Genomic DNA, 13,313 nt, shown 5'->3' on the forward strand with positions numbered 1-13,313 from the left:
TGTGTGTTCACTTAAATTATTTAAGGGCTATCTAAACTTCCTTAACCCTAACGCCATAGTCGTAACTATACCCATATCCATAACCATCTCCAATGTGCTCCATTAAATTTCATAAAAATGAAGAAAACGCAAAAAATTACAAACATATTCCACAAAAAATAAGTCTCTTAGTCATAACGTATCCAAAACAATGAATAAAATCTACAAAAATTTATTAAATTCACCAACTCAAATATTTTTAGGTTATGGATATGGCGAGAAACCAAACACCAATTGGTTGGCTATGGTATGCTTATGGCGTTAGCGTTATGGTATGGCACCATTAATCGATTACATTGATTTCCATAAGGTAGGTTCGATCAGCTGTTTTATCTGGTTATGGTTTTATGGTTATAAGTGACCATTAATTGGCCCTTTACATAATATGCTTAATCTGGTTCAAGTTCAAAAGTAAGTTTAGGTAGAAACTTAAGAGAAACATAAACTACAAATAGGTATACATGTATATAGCTAATAACCAAGCAAGGGATACAATTGTTCTGGAATACAGTTTCGCGAAATGACTAGACCTTAGGAGAAATGGATGAACGATAAAACTGAGAGTATAAAAGCAGCGCAAGCTGAGGAATCTGTAATCAGTTTGATTTAAACACGCAATTAGTTGTGAAGTATAAGTGTTATTGTGAAATACTCTCAAAGTAGTCTAATAAAGACCATTTTGCATTACTGAATATTGGAGTTATTTATTCAACAGTTTAGCGATTCGAACGTTAGCAGAAGGTTTCAAATAAGCGGAATTTCCCTAAAATTCGTTGCAATAATAAAACAAAGTCGCTTTTTCTGTCCCTATGTCCCTTTGAATGCTCTCAAATGCTCTCTAAATCTTTAAAACTACACAACGGATTTTAATGCGGTTTTTTGTTAATAGATAGAGTGATTGAAGAGGAAGGTTTATATGTATAATAACATCCGTTGAATAGTGGAGAAATACTGTTATTTTTGAAGTTTCTGATGTGATGTATATATACAAAAGAAAGTGGTGTTAGTTACACTATAACTCAAGAACGGATGAACCGATTTGGCTGAAAATTGGTGGAGAGGTATCTTAGAGCCTGGGAACGGAAATTGGATACTTTTTGTCCCGTTCTGGTTAGGGTCTTGAGATCAAAACATGGACCTGGGTAATCCTGGGATGTGTTTGTACAATTTGTAAGCTGTTTATGAGTACTTTGATACGGGTATTTTTCGTGCCCCTGTCTGACAAGGGTCTCGAGATATATGCGAAAACGTGGACCCGGGTACACCTAGAATGTGTTTATAGAATATAGATAACAAATAAAAGCTGTTGATAAGTGCTTTAGTACAGGGTAGTTTTCATACCTATTGGTGACTAGGGTCTCGAGATATAGGCCAAAACGTGGACCAGGGTAACACTAGGATGTGTTTTTACATTATGGACATCAAATTGAAGCTGTTAATGTGTGCTTTAGTACAGAGTAATTTTTATACCGCTGAGTGACTACGGTCTCGAGATGTACGCTAAAACGTGGATCCGGATGCCCCTAGAATGTACACACACATTATGTGGATATCAAATGAAAGCTGTTGCTGAGAACTTTAAAGTCATTTTCGTTGTGATATTCGATTTAGTCGCATCAACCTGGCAAAACTGATAAATATGCATGCGAAGCCGAAATAAAGACATGAATTAATAATAGCCACATACCTATTTACATACGTCCTATTCGATTTGCCGAAAATTTGGTATACACATTTGCCTATATTAGTATTTACGATCGTTTTTTCCGGGAAGTAGACCAGAGACGGACTGGGACTGAGATTAGGACTAGGACTGGGACTGGGACTCGGAATGGGACTGGAACAAAATACATACCACCCTCTGTGACTGGAAATAAGGGATGAAGAAGAATGAGAAGAACTTGCAAGAGGAGAAAAAAGGGAAGGAGGAGACTGAGAAAGAGATAGAGTGAGACGAAGATAGAGATAGATGAAGCGAAAAAGACGGAGGGTGGAGTGAATAAAAGGATTAAGAAAAAGTGAAGAGGGGGGAGAGCAGTTACGACGGAAAAAGCTTATTAAAATGTATGCAAATAGACCAAATTTAGGGCAGAACAACGTCTGACAGGTCTGCTAGTACATAAATAAGCAAATCGTCGGCTTAGAGTGTGAACCTGCTAATTACCATATTTGCATCAGAGTAAATCAACTTTATTATGACGAAATATAGTATTCCTTTTTGAACTTACCCAAGGTTGCTCTATTTCACCCATGTGCGTCACCAATTTTTTCATAGTAGAACGATTTAATGCAGTACCAATCATAACCGATTTACGGCAGGCACGCGAAGCAAACATATCACGAATACGCGATGGTCTACAAATAGTGCCAGCAGGTGCATCTTGAAGCATAAAAAGTAATTCATCGATATCTTCTTTACCAAATTCCCAACGTTGGCTAGAGGGCTTGCATAGCAGCTTAACTTTTTTAGTTGGTGGAGCTAATTGAAAAAAAAGTTGATATATGTATATGTAAAGAACGTAAAATTATTAAAATGTCAAAAAAGCTTATTCACCATTTTCATTTATATCAAATTTAAAACCGTTTTTCTCAAACAACTGCAAATTTTCCAGCAATAACAATTCATTTGCTGCCGTTAATTCGAGCGTTTGTGGTACAGCCAAAGGTTGTGACTGCAGCACCGTTGTACGCTGTAAAATTTCAAAATTATACTTCTCGTCGGTTGCATGCTGATCAATAATGAACAAATCTGTATCCAATTTAACAATTATAAAACCCAAATTGAATTGTCCTATAATTTCCATTTGAACAAATGTATCTTTGCTTATTTCACGTTCTAATTCCTCCTCAGCTTTCTGATTTTGACTTGGATTGATTTGGGATTTGAAAGGTAAGCGCTCAAGTCTAGTTTTATTTGAAGCTTTGTTGCTAGCTCTTAGCTTTTCCTCTTCTTTAATATTATTCGAAATTTCTTCAAGTGTTATACGCATAACACCAGTGGAGTAAAAATTGGCTGTAGATTCGTTATCAGTTGTGGTGTCATCTAATATAACAGTCGAAGGTGTATTTGACTCGGGTATAATTAGGGAATCGTCGTTGAAATTTTGGCTACTCGAATCTTCACTATTACTGTTATTTACTTCAGTTGTAATTAATTTTATATCATTTGGCGGTTTCTTTTCTATAAATTGTAGTCCTGGTAAGCTTTTTGTGGTAGTCACTTTACAATCAATGCGCTCCACCACTTGGTTAGTCAATGTGTCAAATTCTGTAATAACAAGTAAGGAAGGCTAAGTTCGGGTATAACCGAACATTATATACTCAGCGTGAGCTTCAATTGTACATTTCATTTCAGATAAATTACTTTTCCACATAACACGTGGCACCGCCCGTTTAAAAAAACTTCTCTTCATTTCCTCTTACTATAAAACTTGATAAGTGAAATATCATTGATTCAAAACTATTTTTTGCTAAGTTATAGCTTATTATTCTAGTCTACGACCCTTTTACAAATCTTTTATATAAAAGTGGGCGTGGTCTTTAACCTGTCTCGTCCATTTTTCTAGAAATATTTCGTGCTACAGGGAAAATTTGTGTACCCAATTTTATTACGATCCGTTAAATTTTCTTCGAGTTATGGCTCCCGAGACATAGAAAATTGCGGTGCCACGCCCATTTTTTTTTAATTTAAAGTTTTTCCTATTTATTGTTATAAATCCACTTGAAATGAAATTCCAATTGATATAAAGCTCTTTTTTGCAAAGATATAGCTTATTTTATGGCGATGGCGAGTACCGAAGAAGATTTAATGAGCTGTGCGAGCTATACGCAGACATCAACATAGTCCAGCGAATTAAAATGCAGCGGCTTCGCTGGCTAGGCCATGTTATGCGAATGAAAGGTGATGCTCCGGAACCCTCCTATGAAAGCAGAGGTAGAGGGCGGCCCCCACTCCGTTGGAAGGGCCAGGTGGAAAACGATTTAAACTCCCTTGGTGTGACCAATTGGCGCCGGTTGGCAGAGCGAAGGATCGTCTGGTGCGCCTTGTTGGACGGCCATAATCGTTTAGACGGTTAAGCGCCAATTAAGTAAGTAAGTAGCTTATTTTATTCGTCCACGACCCTTTTAAAAATCTTTTATATATTGTACTATAAAAGATCCTAGATCTTATTGTACTAATACTATTTTTGCAATAAATGAAATGATGAATGATATAAAAATGGGCGTGGTCCTTAACCGATTTCGTTAATTTTCCTTCAAAGCATTCCTTATAGTAAAGGCAACCTCTGGTGGGCGTGGTTATCATCCGATTTCGCTCATTTTGAATACCAATCTATTCTGGGTCCACATAAGCTAGTGTACCAAATTTGGTGAAGATATCTCAATATTTACTCAAGTTATCGTGCTAACGGACGGACGGACGGACATGGCTCAATCAAATTTTTGTTTCGATACTAATGATTTTGATACATGGAAGTCTATATCTATATCGATTCCTTTATACCTGTATAACCAACCGTTATGCAATCAAAGTTAATATACTCTGTGTGCAAAGCACGCTGAGTATAAAAATATAGTAAATTTTAAAATGTGCTACCAAAGCCATAACGACACCACATAGAAAGAAATAATAGCTCTTACCTTTAGATTCCTTACTCAGCCGTTCTAAATCAAGCACACTTCTTTCTAGCGTCTCTTTTTCAATCAAACTTGCATCGAGCGGGTTACCTTTACTAGTTTGATAACTTTCGTCCTCCTCATCATCAGAATGCACGCGAAACTCTTTTGGCATCGCAGGCTGATTGAGATCTTCTCTATTCAAATATTCATGTATTTTTTTCAATTTCAACGTACGCACTTCCACTTCATCCGTACGTTTTCGCTTAGCAACCACATGCGGCGCTTTGCCAGTTGTATCGCCAGTTTTTTTCCATTGTGACAGTACATCCATAAAACGTTGTGAGCTACTAATTGGCAGCAAAGATTCTGATGAATCTTCTTCTTGCTTTGTAGCATTTTCCATTTCCTCTTTTTTGAACATGGTTACTATAGTGGAATTCTGAATTTTATATGTGGATGGGATGTTGCCATAAGTATTGATAAGCGCTTTCTTAATGGCTATTAATAAAATTTTTTCATTATTCAACAGCAACTGCCTCTTATCGGGCGTTAAATTAACATCAACATCGGTACGTGCCGTGTTTATATTTAAAAATATAAATGGGTATTGCTGACCATTGTAACGATGATAAGTTTCATTAACGATTTTTGATATCTTAAAAAGAATAAAATAAATAATAATAACTTATATTTGTCCATATGATTATCACATGTTTCATGGACACAGGTGAATGTGAAGATTCAGTAGTGAGTAATGAATTTAGAAGTAGGTTTTGTAGTTGCCACAAGTCAGTGAAAAACTCGACTCTATTAGCAAGTAATTGACAGCGTCAAGTATATTATTTGCAAGCTTAAGGATGTAGGTACATCTATATATATATAAAAATCTAATTCTGTGTGTGTGTGTGGTCGCTATGGAGACGTATTTCCCACACTTCAATCATCACCAAATTTTGGCTATAGGTTCTTTCGATCAAAACGAATGTTTTAGGCTAAAAATAATTTCGGTATATAAAAGGGGCGTGGCACCTCCCATACAAATGGAATCTTTAGTACTGCATAACTCTGAAGGTATACATGGCAGAGCATTGAAATTCAGTAAGAAGTTATATGAACTCAATCCTTAACACCATCAAGAAAATGTGGAATTAGGAAAAAGGGGGCGTGGTACCTCCCATACAAATGGAATATATCATACTGCATATCTCTGGATGTAGTAATGGTAGGATAATGAAAATTAGTAAGGAGCTATATGACGTTAAGTCCTAACACCTCCAGTAAAATGTGGAATTGTGAAAAAAGGGACGTGCCACCTTCCCTACAAATGGGATTTTTCAGAACTATGGCCACCGTACAAACTTATGTTATTTTAACACCTAAAGTTTGACTGTATTGTTGATTTTGGCTGTTATTCCTTTTGGACGTTTAGTAACCTGCCGCCGTTAAAAAAATTCGTTAGCTTCAGTCTATCTACATCTTCTATAAAAATCAAATTCTGTGTGTGCGTTCCCTATGGAAACGTATTTCCCACAATTCAATAATCACCAAATTTTGGATATGGGGTCCTTCGATCAAGACGAAGGTTTTTCATATTTCAGAATTAAGAGTTTTAAATTAATTTTTTTTTTTTTGGCTAAGCGAACGAGCAATCTTAGCTCCCAAAAATGCACATGTTAACAAAATCAATGATCGCATTCAAAACCAAATTCCTGGTGAAATGACGAAATATAAATCGATCGACACAGTTACAGATGAAGATCAAATTGTGAATTATCCAATTGAATTTCTAAACTCTTTAGAACCACCTGGAATGCCTTCGCATATATTAACTTTGAAAATTGGCTCACCAATCATGCTTCTTCGGAATTTAGACCCACCAAAATTTTGCAATGGAACTAGACTTTGCGTTAAGAAATTAATGCCGAATGTAATCGAAGCTCACACCACGGATCCCAATGATTCCTACACATTTGCCATTCAATTTTAAGCTCTTACAGTCTCCTGTACGCCTTGCTTTTGTAATTACAATCAACAAAGCACAAGGGCAATCGCTTACTGTTGCAGGATTAAATTTATAGGGTCCATGCTTTTCCAATGGGCAGCTATATGTTGCGCTAGAGTTGGAACGCCAAAAAATTTGTTTATCTTTGCACCGAACGAAAAAACCAAAAATATTGTGTTCCCACTTACATTACAATAAGATACAATAATAAAATGTTTTAAACGAAAATTTCATCAAATATGCGTACATAATTCAATTCAATTTACAAAACAATAAACTAAATTATCAACAAACAAAACAGAAAAAATAACGCAACATTCATTCGACCTCGGGCGTTACAACGTACGCGGAGTAAAGCTAGTAATTTATAAAATATCAAACACAACGAAACGCTTTTTTTTCTATTTTTCAGGAGCATAAACGTTAAGACTGTTATGTTACACTAAATGACTGAAAAGATTTGGTTACGATTTGGAAGTGAAATTGAACTCTGGAATAAGATAAGTGGTTTTACTCTACATAAAAAACACTCAGTAGCAAACATTAAGTTGGCGCAATTCTTTAAGTCTAAAATCCGTATATAGCGTAGAATAGTTTTCACCTTTTCTAGACTCAATTTATCACGCACAAAGAAGTGGCAACAAAATGGACTAAAGTTCTTTAAGAAAACACAGCGTTCCGGTTTGTTTTGTTAATTTTCCGACAGAGTGTATAACTGATGTATGTATGTAAATTAGAGGTGTCCTTATTATTAGAAATATACTGTTTAAAGAGTGCCGGCCTGATTGTTGTTCCTTTCAGTCTAAAAACTTACATGCGAAGTTTGGCTGCGATCCAAGCACGTTTGATGGACCCAAAAACTGTTTAAAGTTTTTAATATCCTTATATGTGACCCGGCCTATGAAAAGGGGGCTTATGACTCAAAAAAAATTACTACTACTAAGAAACTGAAGAAATGCATTGTTTATCTTTAACAGCTGTTTCTCGCAATTTCCTTTTTGAGTCATAAGCCACCTTTTCAGAGGCCGGGCCAAATATTGGAGCCAAAAAATTGTGTCTAAATGTGTACTTAGTCAAGTACAGACAAATACTATGAGTGACTAGCACATAAAATAGAAAATACATACGAGTGCCCCGCAACACATATGTCCCATACATATATGACATTGTTGAGTATAAACTGAAATCATAGTCGCTTTAACTCAGTAGCATGTTGGTTTCGTGTGTAATACACTGTATACTCCGTTTATTATCGGTTTTTCTTTAGCGCTGTATTCAGTTTAGTTTCGTGTACATTGTTGTGTTGCTAGGGTCAGAAGACTGATATGACTATATTCTTTTTATTGTACTGTTAGTCATACTGATTCAAATTAGTGTTTTCGTATAACACAGTTGATTTTCTTACTCAATAAGACAATTGAGTACTGAACTGCTTCGTGGCTTATGAGCGGTTATTCGTTTTACGAAGCATGACTATGTAAATGTGTTTTAGTGGATATAAGTGCTTGATATTCTTTGTTTGTGTACACACTAATACTAATTTTTTGGTTAGTCCACTAATAACCGTAAAACATGAATAATTGCAGCTCACTGATGCGTACCGAGCCGAACTATGCTTAAGAGTGTGTTTTTTAGGTTTTTAACAATATTTATATATCGGGTACTATTAAAAATTTAGAGCATTAATATGATGCTTGGTTAGAATGATGCGCACTGTGGTAAAATCTACTTGTTAGAATATGTTGAAAATAGTTAATAGTTGGCAATGAAATAGAAAAATATTTTATTAAATACATTTATATATGGTTTTTATTCGTAGACTAAGCTTTCCACTAGACAATAAAAAGAACACATACTAATATTGGATAATAATTTAAAGAGTTTATCAAATACGTATTTTGTACATTATATCGCTCTCAACTGCAGAGCAAGTTCTTGCTACATCAAGTATTGTGACACGCAGATCGCTCGAAAATTTAAACAATATCGATTGGATGAATGATATGGTTGAAAAACTTGATTCAGAGAACGCAGTAGTCAAGTTAAAAAATGGGCGTAGCAATTCAAACTTATCCGCGTTTACTTATTATACTTTGAGTGACTTTGTCTCAGAACGAACGAAAGAATTTTTTGGAAATTTCGGTTTATCTACAAATTTCATTCATCTTGACCCCTCAGTTTAGGAATCGGCTACTATTTTGAAGAAGGCTGGAGCTTCTGCCGCGATCTTTTCGTCGTTAACGATGCCGCTGAAAGAGGGATTAAATTTGTTCAAGATTATAATCCGGAACTACTTTTTCTTCTCCCCTTCTATGCACCTGAAAGGTGTCTAAGGGACAAATACATTTTCTACGTTCAAACGCGTAGAACGAATTTTGGAAATAATGAACCTATTCACAGAATGATCTCCTTATGTAACTCTGTTTGCAATCATGCCGATTTTAACTCATGTAAAGAACATTTTATAGCTGATGTTATTGATTACTTTCTTTTCAATTAATTTGTTCCAGTATTCCTATTAATATATAAATGTTTGTACATGTGTATTTATTTAAGCCGTAGCGAACTTTTTACAAAAATTTTTGTTATAATATCATTGTATTTATAAATTGTTACCATATATTTTTATATTTCGATAATATTTGTTTAAGTTGTTACATATCCGTGAGGACTATGTCCGGTAGATAATAAAAAAAAATTAATTTTGGTATTTCTATTGTTTCGATTTTTAAAATAATGTGTTATATAAGTATAAAAATGATTAAAAGCAAATAAAATGTCACATACTGCATGCAATTGAATATAAAAACTTCAAATATATTTCGGGTCCATTGAATGTTATCAGATCGCCACCAAACTTCGCATCTAAGTTTTTCAAACCAAAAGGAACAATAATCCGTCCGGCACTCATTAGAAACAGATTTAATTTTTTTCGAACAAATAAGAACACCTCTAATGTACATATGTATGTATATTGGAACTATTTTCAGTCATCCCTTGTCAAATTTGGTTTAGAGATAAACCGATTTCGGCGTTGCGCCATCATCAGTATTCATCGAACGAAACATGACACTGATGACGCCGAAACCGGTTTGGCCCGGTTTGACATAGGATGATGGAAAATCGTTCCAATATATAACGAAACAAAACGTATTGTTTAGGCCCAGCACTGGAATATGAACAACCACAAATTGGGAAAGAACACGCGTAATTTTAAATAATTTTTTTCTTGTTTGATGTATGATGGTAAAAAAATGACTGTTTCGTTTCATATGGTTCATTACATAAAACTCAGCACACAATGAAAAATATACTTAAAAAATAACCATAAATATTAAAAAAAATTTTTTTCTTAATGCGCTAAGTTTTTAGTTAAACTACTTTTTCGAATTTTTGACTGATACGTTACAGCTAAATATGCGGTCGATTTCTTTTTTCTTTTAAATGCTGAAAAGCTTTTTTTTCAAAAATTTCCCATACACACTTTGCATAAGCCTCATTTTTTTGCAATTTACGAAATAGCTGCAATTGAAGAGGAACAGTTCAATACTACGCAGCTTTTTGTGAAGCATTGTATTTTTTTATCTATTTCGATGCATATAAAAGTAACGGTAAAACCGACCTCAGTTTTAAGGAACATAGATGGTTGTGTCGCTCGACACAATGGAATAAAGATAAAGAGCAAGAACCCGTGAAAATAAAAATTTGTTTCTGCTTTCATTTCTTGCGATTAGGACTTTATATTTAAAGCATCATGTGCGCACTTTACACTGGGCTTTGGGGAGTGTTATCGATGTGATGGTCCTTTGCCGGATACAGATCCGGTACGCTCCGGTACCACGGCACCATTAAGGTGCTAACCCGACCATCTCGGGAACGATTTATGAGGCCACATTAAACCTTCAGGCCATTCCCTCCCTCCCCACCGCCAAGTTCCATGAGGAGCACTTTACACTCACATTTTTTGGTTCACAAGGTCTTGAATTAATAAAAAAATATTGACGATCTTTTGATGAACGACCAGCACCATGGCTACAACTCGATACAAATCCTTCCAATCGAAATTGTGCTGCTTTCAATTGTGCTATATCGTCTGCTGTTACTTGCATGGTATCTCCAGCACCAGTATCGAACTGCATTTCAGCACGTAAGCTCTCATCGGTTACTTCTTCTTCATCATTCCACACAGATTTCAAAGGTAAAAGCTCTGATGATTGCCGATGACCAAACACAGCACTAATATTTGCCAGAATATCGCGAGAACCGTGAGTTTGCATAACGATCATTTTAGCACCTTTAGCATTTTGATTTGTACATATGATACGCACTTCACGTGTTACCAAACAATAAGCTTGCAGGATCTGGCACATCTTATTAAATTCTTTTCGTATGTTACGCACAAAATCTCGTCGGCGTACTGGCAATGTGACAAAGAGATTTGTTATTGTTACGGTAGTGCCTACACTGCGTGCAGAGGGTGTGCGCTTCTTAATTGTACCCTCATGGTCGAGTTCGATACGAGTGCCTGTAAGGGTAAATAAATGGTTAATTGAATCAAGGTAATTTTTTATGATAATAGCTTACCAACATCTTTTGACTTATGTCTTGTCACCACCACCAAATCGCATAGCGCACATAGTGAGCTTAAAGCCTCGCCACGAAAACCAAAAGTTTCAACGCTTTGTAAATCATCAAATTCCCGAATCTTGGAGGTATGATACTTGGCAGCTTTAAATAGTAATAATTAGCTATTGATTTAAATACATACATAATTCCACATTTAGTTAAGAATCTTCATACTCATCGCTTGCAGATCTCGTTCAAGTACTCCACTTCCATTGTCACTCACTTCAACCGAACCCAAGCCTTGCTCTTTTAGTTTAACCTCAACTAGTGTTGCTCCGGCATCGATTGAGTTCTCCACAAGCTCTTTCACAGCTACAGCTAGTGTTAGCACAACCTATTTAAGCAGATAAATTAAGATGATTATGTTATTAGCGAAAAAACAACAAAGAGGAAATAGATATAAACCAAATGGAGGGGTTTAAGGGGCCTAACAACATTTCAGTCGTTAACAGTGAAGCGGGCAAATGTTAGCCTCGACTGTAGAGCTAGTAATCTTAAACCTTTAGAGCTGTATATTGACGTTACAACAAACCTGTCCAGAGCAAATCCTGTGCACTGTGTCCTTTCCAATGGCTTTGATTTGTGCTGATTCTGCTGTTGTACATTCTGGAATTTGTTCCTCTTCTGCCATTTATTAAATATTTTTACGGACCAACTAAAAGGCATGCAATATAAAATTAAATATAAATTAACGCGGGTAAACTTTCATTATCAGCTGTTTAAGTTTTGGGCAGCGCTGCCAGCTACAGAACTATAGCCGTCATCCAGTGAGTTTTACAGCTCCGGATCACGCTCAAATCTCACGGGAATGCTCTGGATCATTGAGAGACTTGAGAAGCAGAAGTGATATTTTCGCAAACGGGAAATGGTAATAGTCTAGTTGAGGGGTCGACTGCTAATACGCTACCAAAAACATCTAGAGAGGTGTCAAACGACGCGGCTTGACATCAGTATTAATAATCCGATGGCGGAAAATAAAAATTTTAACGCGTTCAAAAGATATTAAAGAAAAACCGAAAAAAGACCCACGGGTACCTTCGAAACCGGGGGTCGGATCAATAGTATTTTTGCGCAGAACACCTCTCTGAGTTGGCGGCCTTCGGCCGCGCTTATAAAGAATAACCCTGGGCTACGCCATGCCAAGTCCGGGTGTGTGGTATAACCGTGGCTACCGCCACGGTGACGCACAATTTTTTTGGTGGGTACCCACACAACAACAACCACATGGAAATCACCAACTTCAACTGCAAATATCTCCGGACAGAGATAAAATTTTTCTTTTCCGCCTTCGGATTATTGTTCTCGAGATCAATACGCGTCTTTTGACACCTCATTTGATATTTTTGGTAGCGTATTAGCAGTCGACCCCTCAACTAGACTATTACCGATGTCGCCGCTGTTTTTCTTTTAACTCATACGACGAAAGACCAAGCAGCGACATCTATTTTTGAAGAAGTAGCTTTATTAAACGTTGCCAAACTAAAGACAAGTAATTAACAAATTATCTGGCTCACAAATTGAACCAGACTTCAATCTGGATTTATCTGGCACAAATCGTTGTTGTTGCATTTACATGCAAAATTATTAATCTGGCTCAGGATCTTTGCCCCTGGATGATGGCATATGCCAATAATAGCGTTGTTCCCGTACTTGTTGGACAAAATTCTTAAATGGTAAAAGGGCCAATTAAACCCGTAAGGGCGAATTAAAGCTGGAGTCATTGTTGCCGTATGTCGTATCGCTGTATCCGTATCCCTAACGTAATCAGCTGTTTATCGTTACGACGGTAAACCAAAACCCAATTGGTTGGCTACGATAAGGTTACGACCTTAGCGGCATCAATAATCGATAGCATTGATTCTCATAAGGTTGGTCGAATCAGCTGTTATAAGGTTACCGATACGGTTACCGATAAAGCACCAATGTCTCCAGCTTAATGGTGACTTATAACCATAAAGCCATAACCAGATAAAACAGCTGATCGAACGTACCTTATGGAAATCAATGTAATCGAGTTAGCGTTATG

The 13,313-nt window shown here is 36.2% G+C and overlaps 1 protein-coding gene across 1 annotated transcript in view; it reads right to left on the reverse strand.

Moving 5' to 3' along the window:
• Positions 1–12,007, reverse strand: part of Pms2 (mismatch repair endonuclease PMS2) — a 46,285-nt gene extending 34,278 nt beyond the window's left edge. Inside the window, exons 1-7 of the mRNA XM_067775419.1 lie at positions 11,820–12,007; positions 11,462–11,621; positions 11,246–11,389; positions 10,621–11,186; positions 4,681–5,314; positions 2,594–3,307; positions 2,268–2,518 (exon numbers count right to left, since the gene is read on the reverse strand). Coding sequence (XP_067631520.1) covers positions 2,268–2,518; positions 2,594–3,307; positions 4,681–5,314; positions 10,621–11,186; positions 11,246–11,389; positions 11,462–11,621; positions 11,820–11,918 — 2,568 coding nt within the window. The 5' untranslated portion in view covers positions 11,919–12,007. The remainder of the gene's footprint in view (positions 1–2,267; positions 2,519–2,593; positions 3,308–4,680; positions 5,315–10,620; positions 11,187–11,245; positions 11,390–11,461; positions 11,622–11,819) is intronic.
• Positions 12,008–13,313: the final 1,306 nt, after the last annotated feature.

Source organism: Eurosta solidaginis, chromosome 3, assembly GCF_040869045.1.
Source record: "Eurosta solidaginis isolate ZX-2024a chromosome 3, ASM4086904v1, whole genome shotgun sequence".
Lineage (NCBI taxonomy): Eukaryota > Metazoa > Arthropoda > Insecta > Diptera > Tephritidae > Eurosta > Eurosta solidaginis.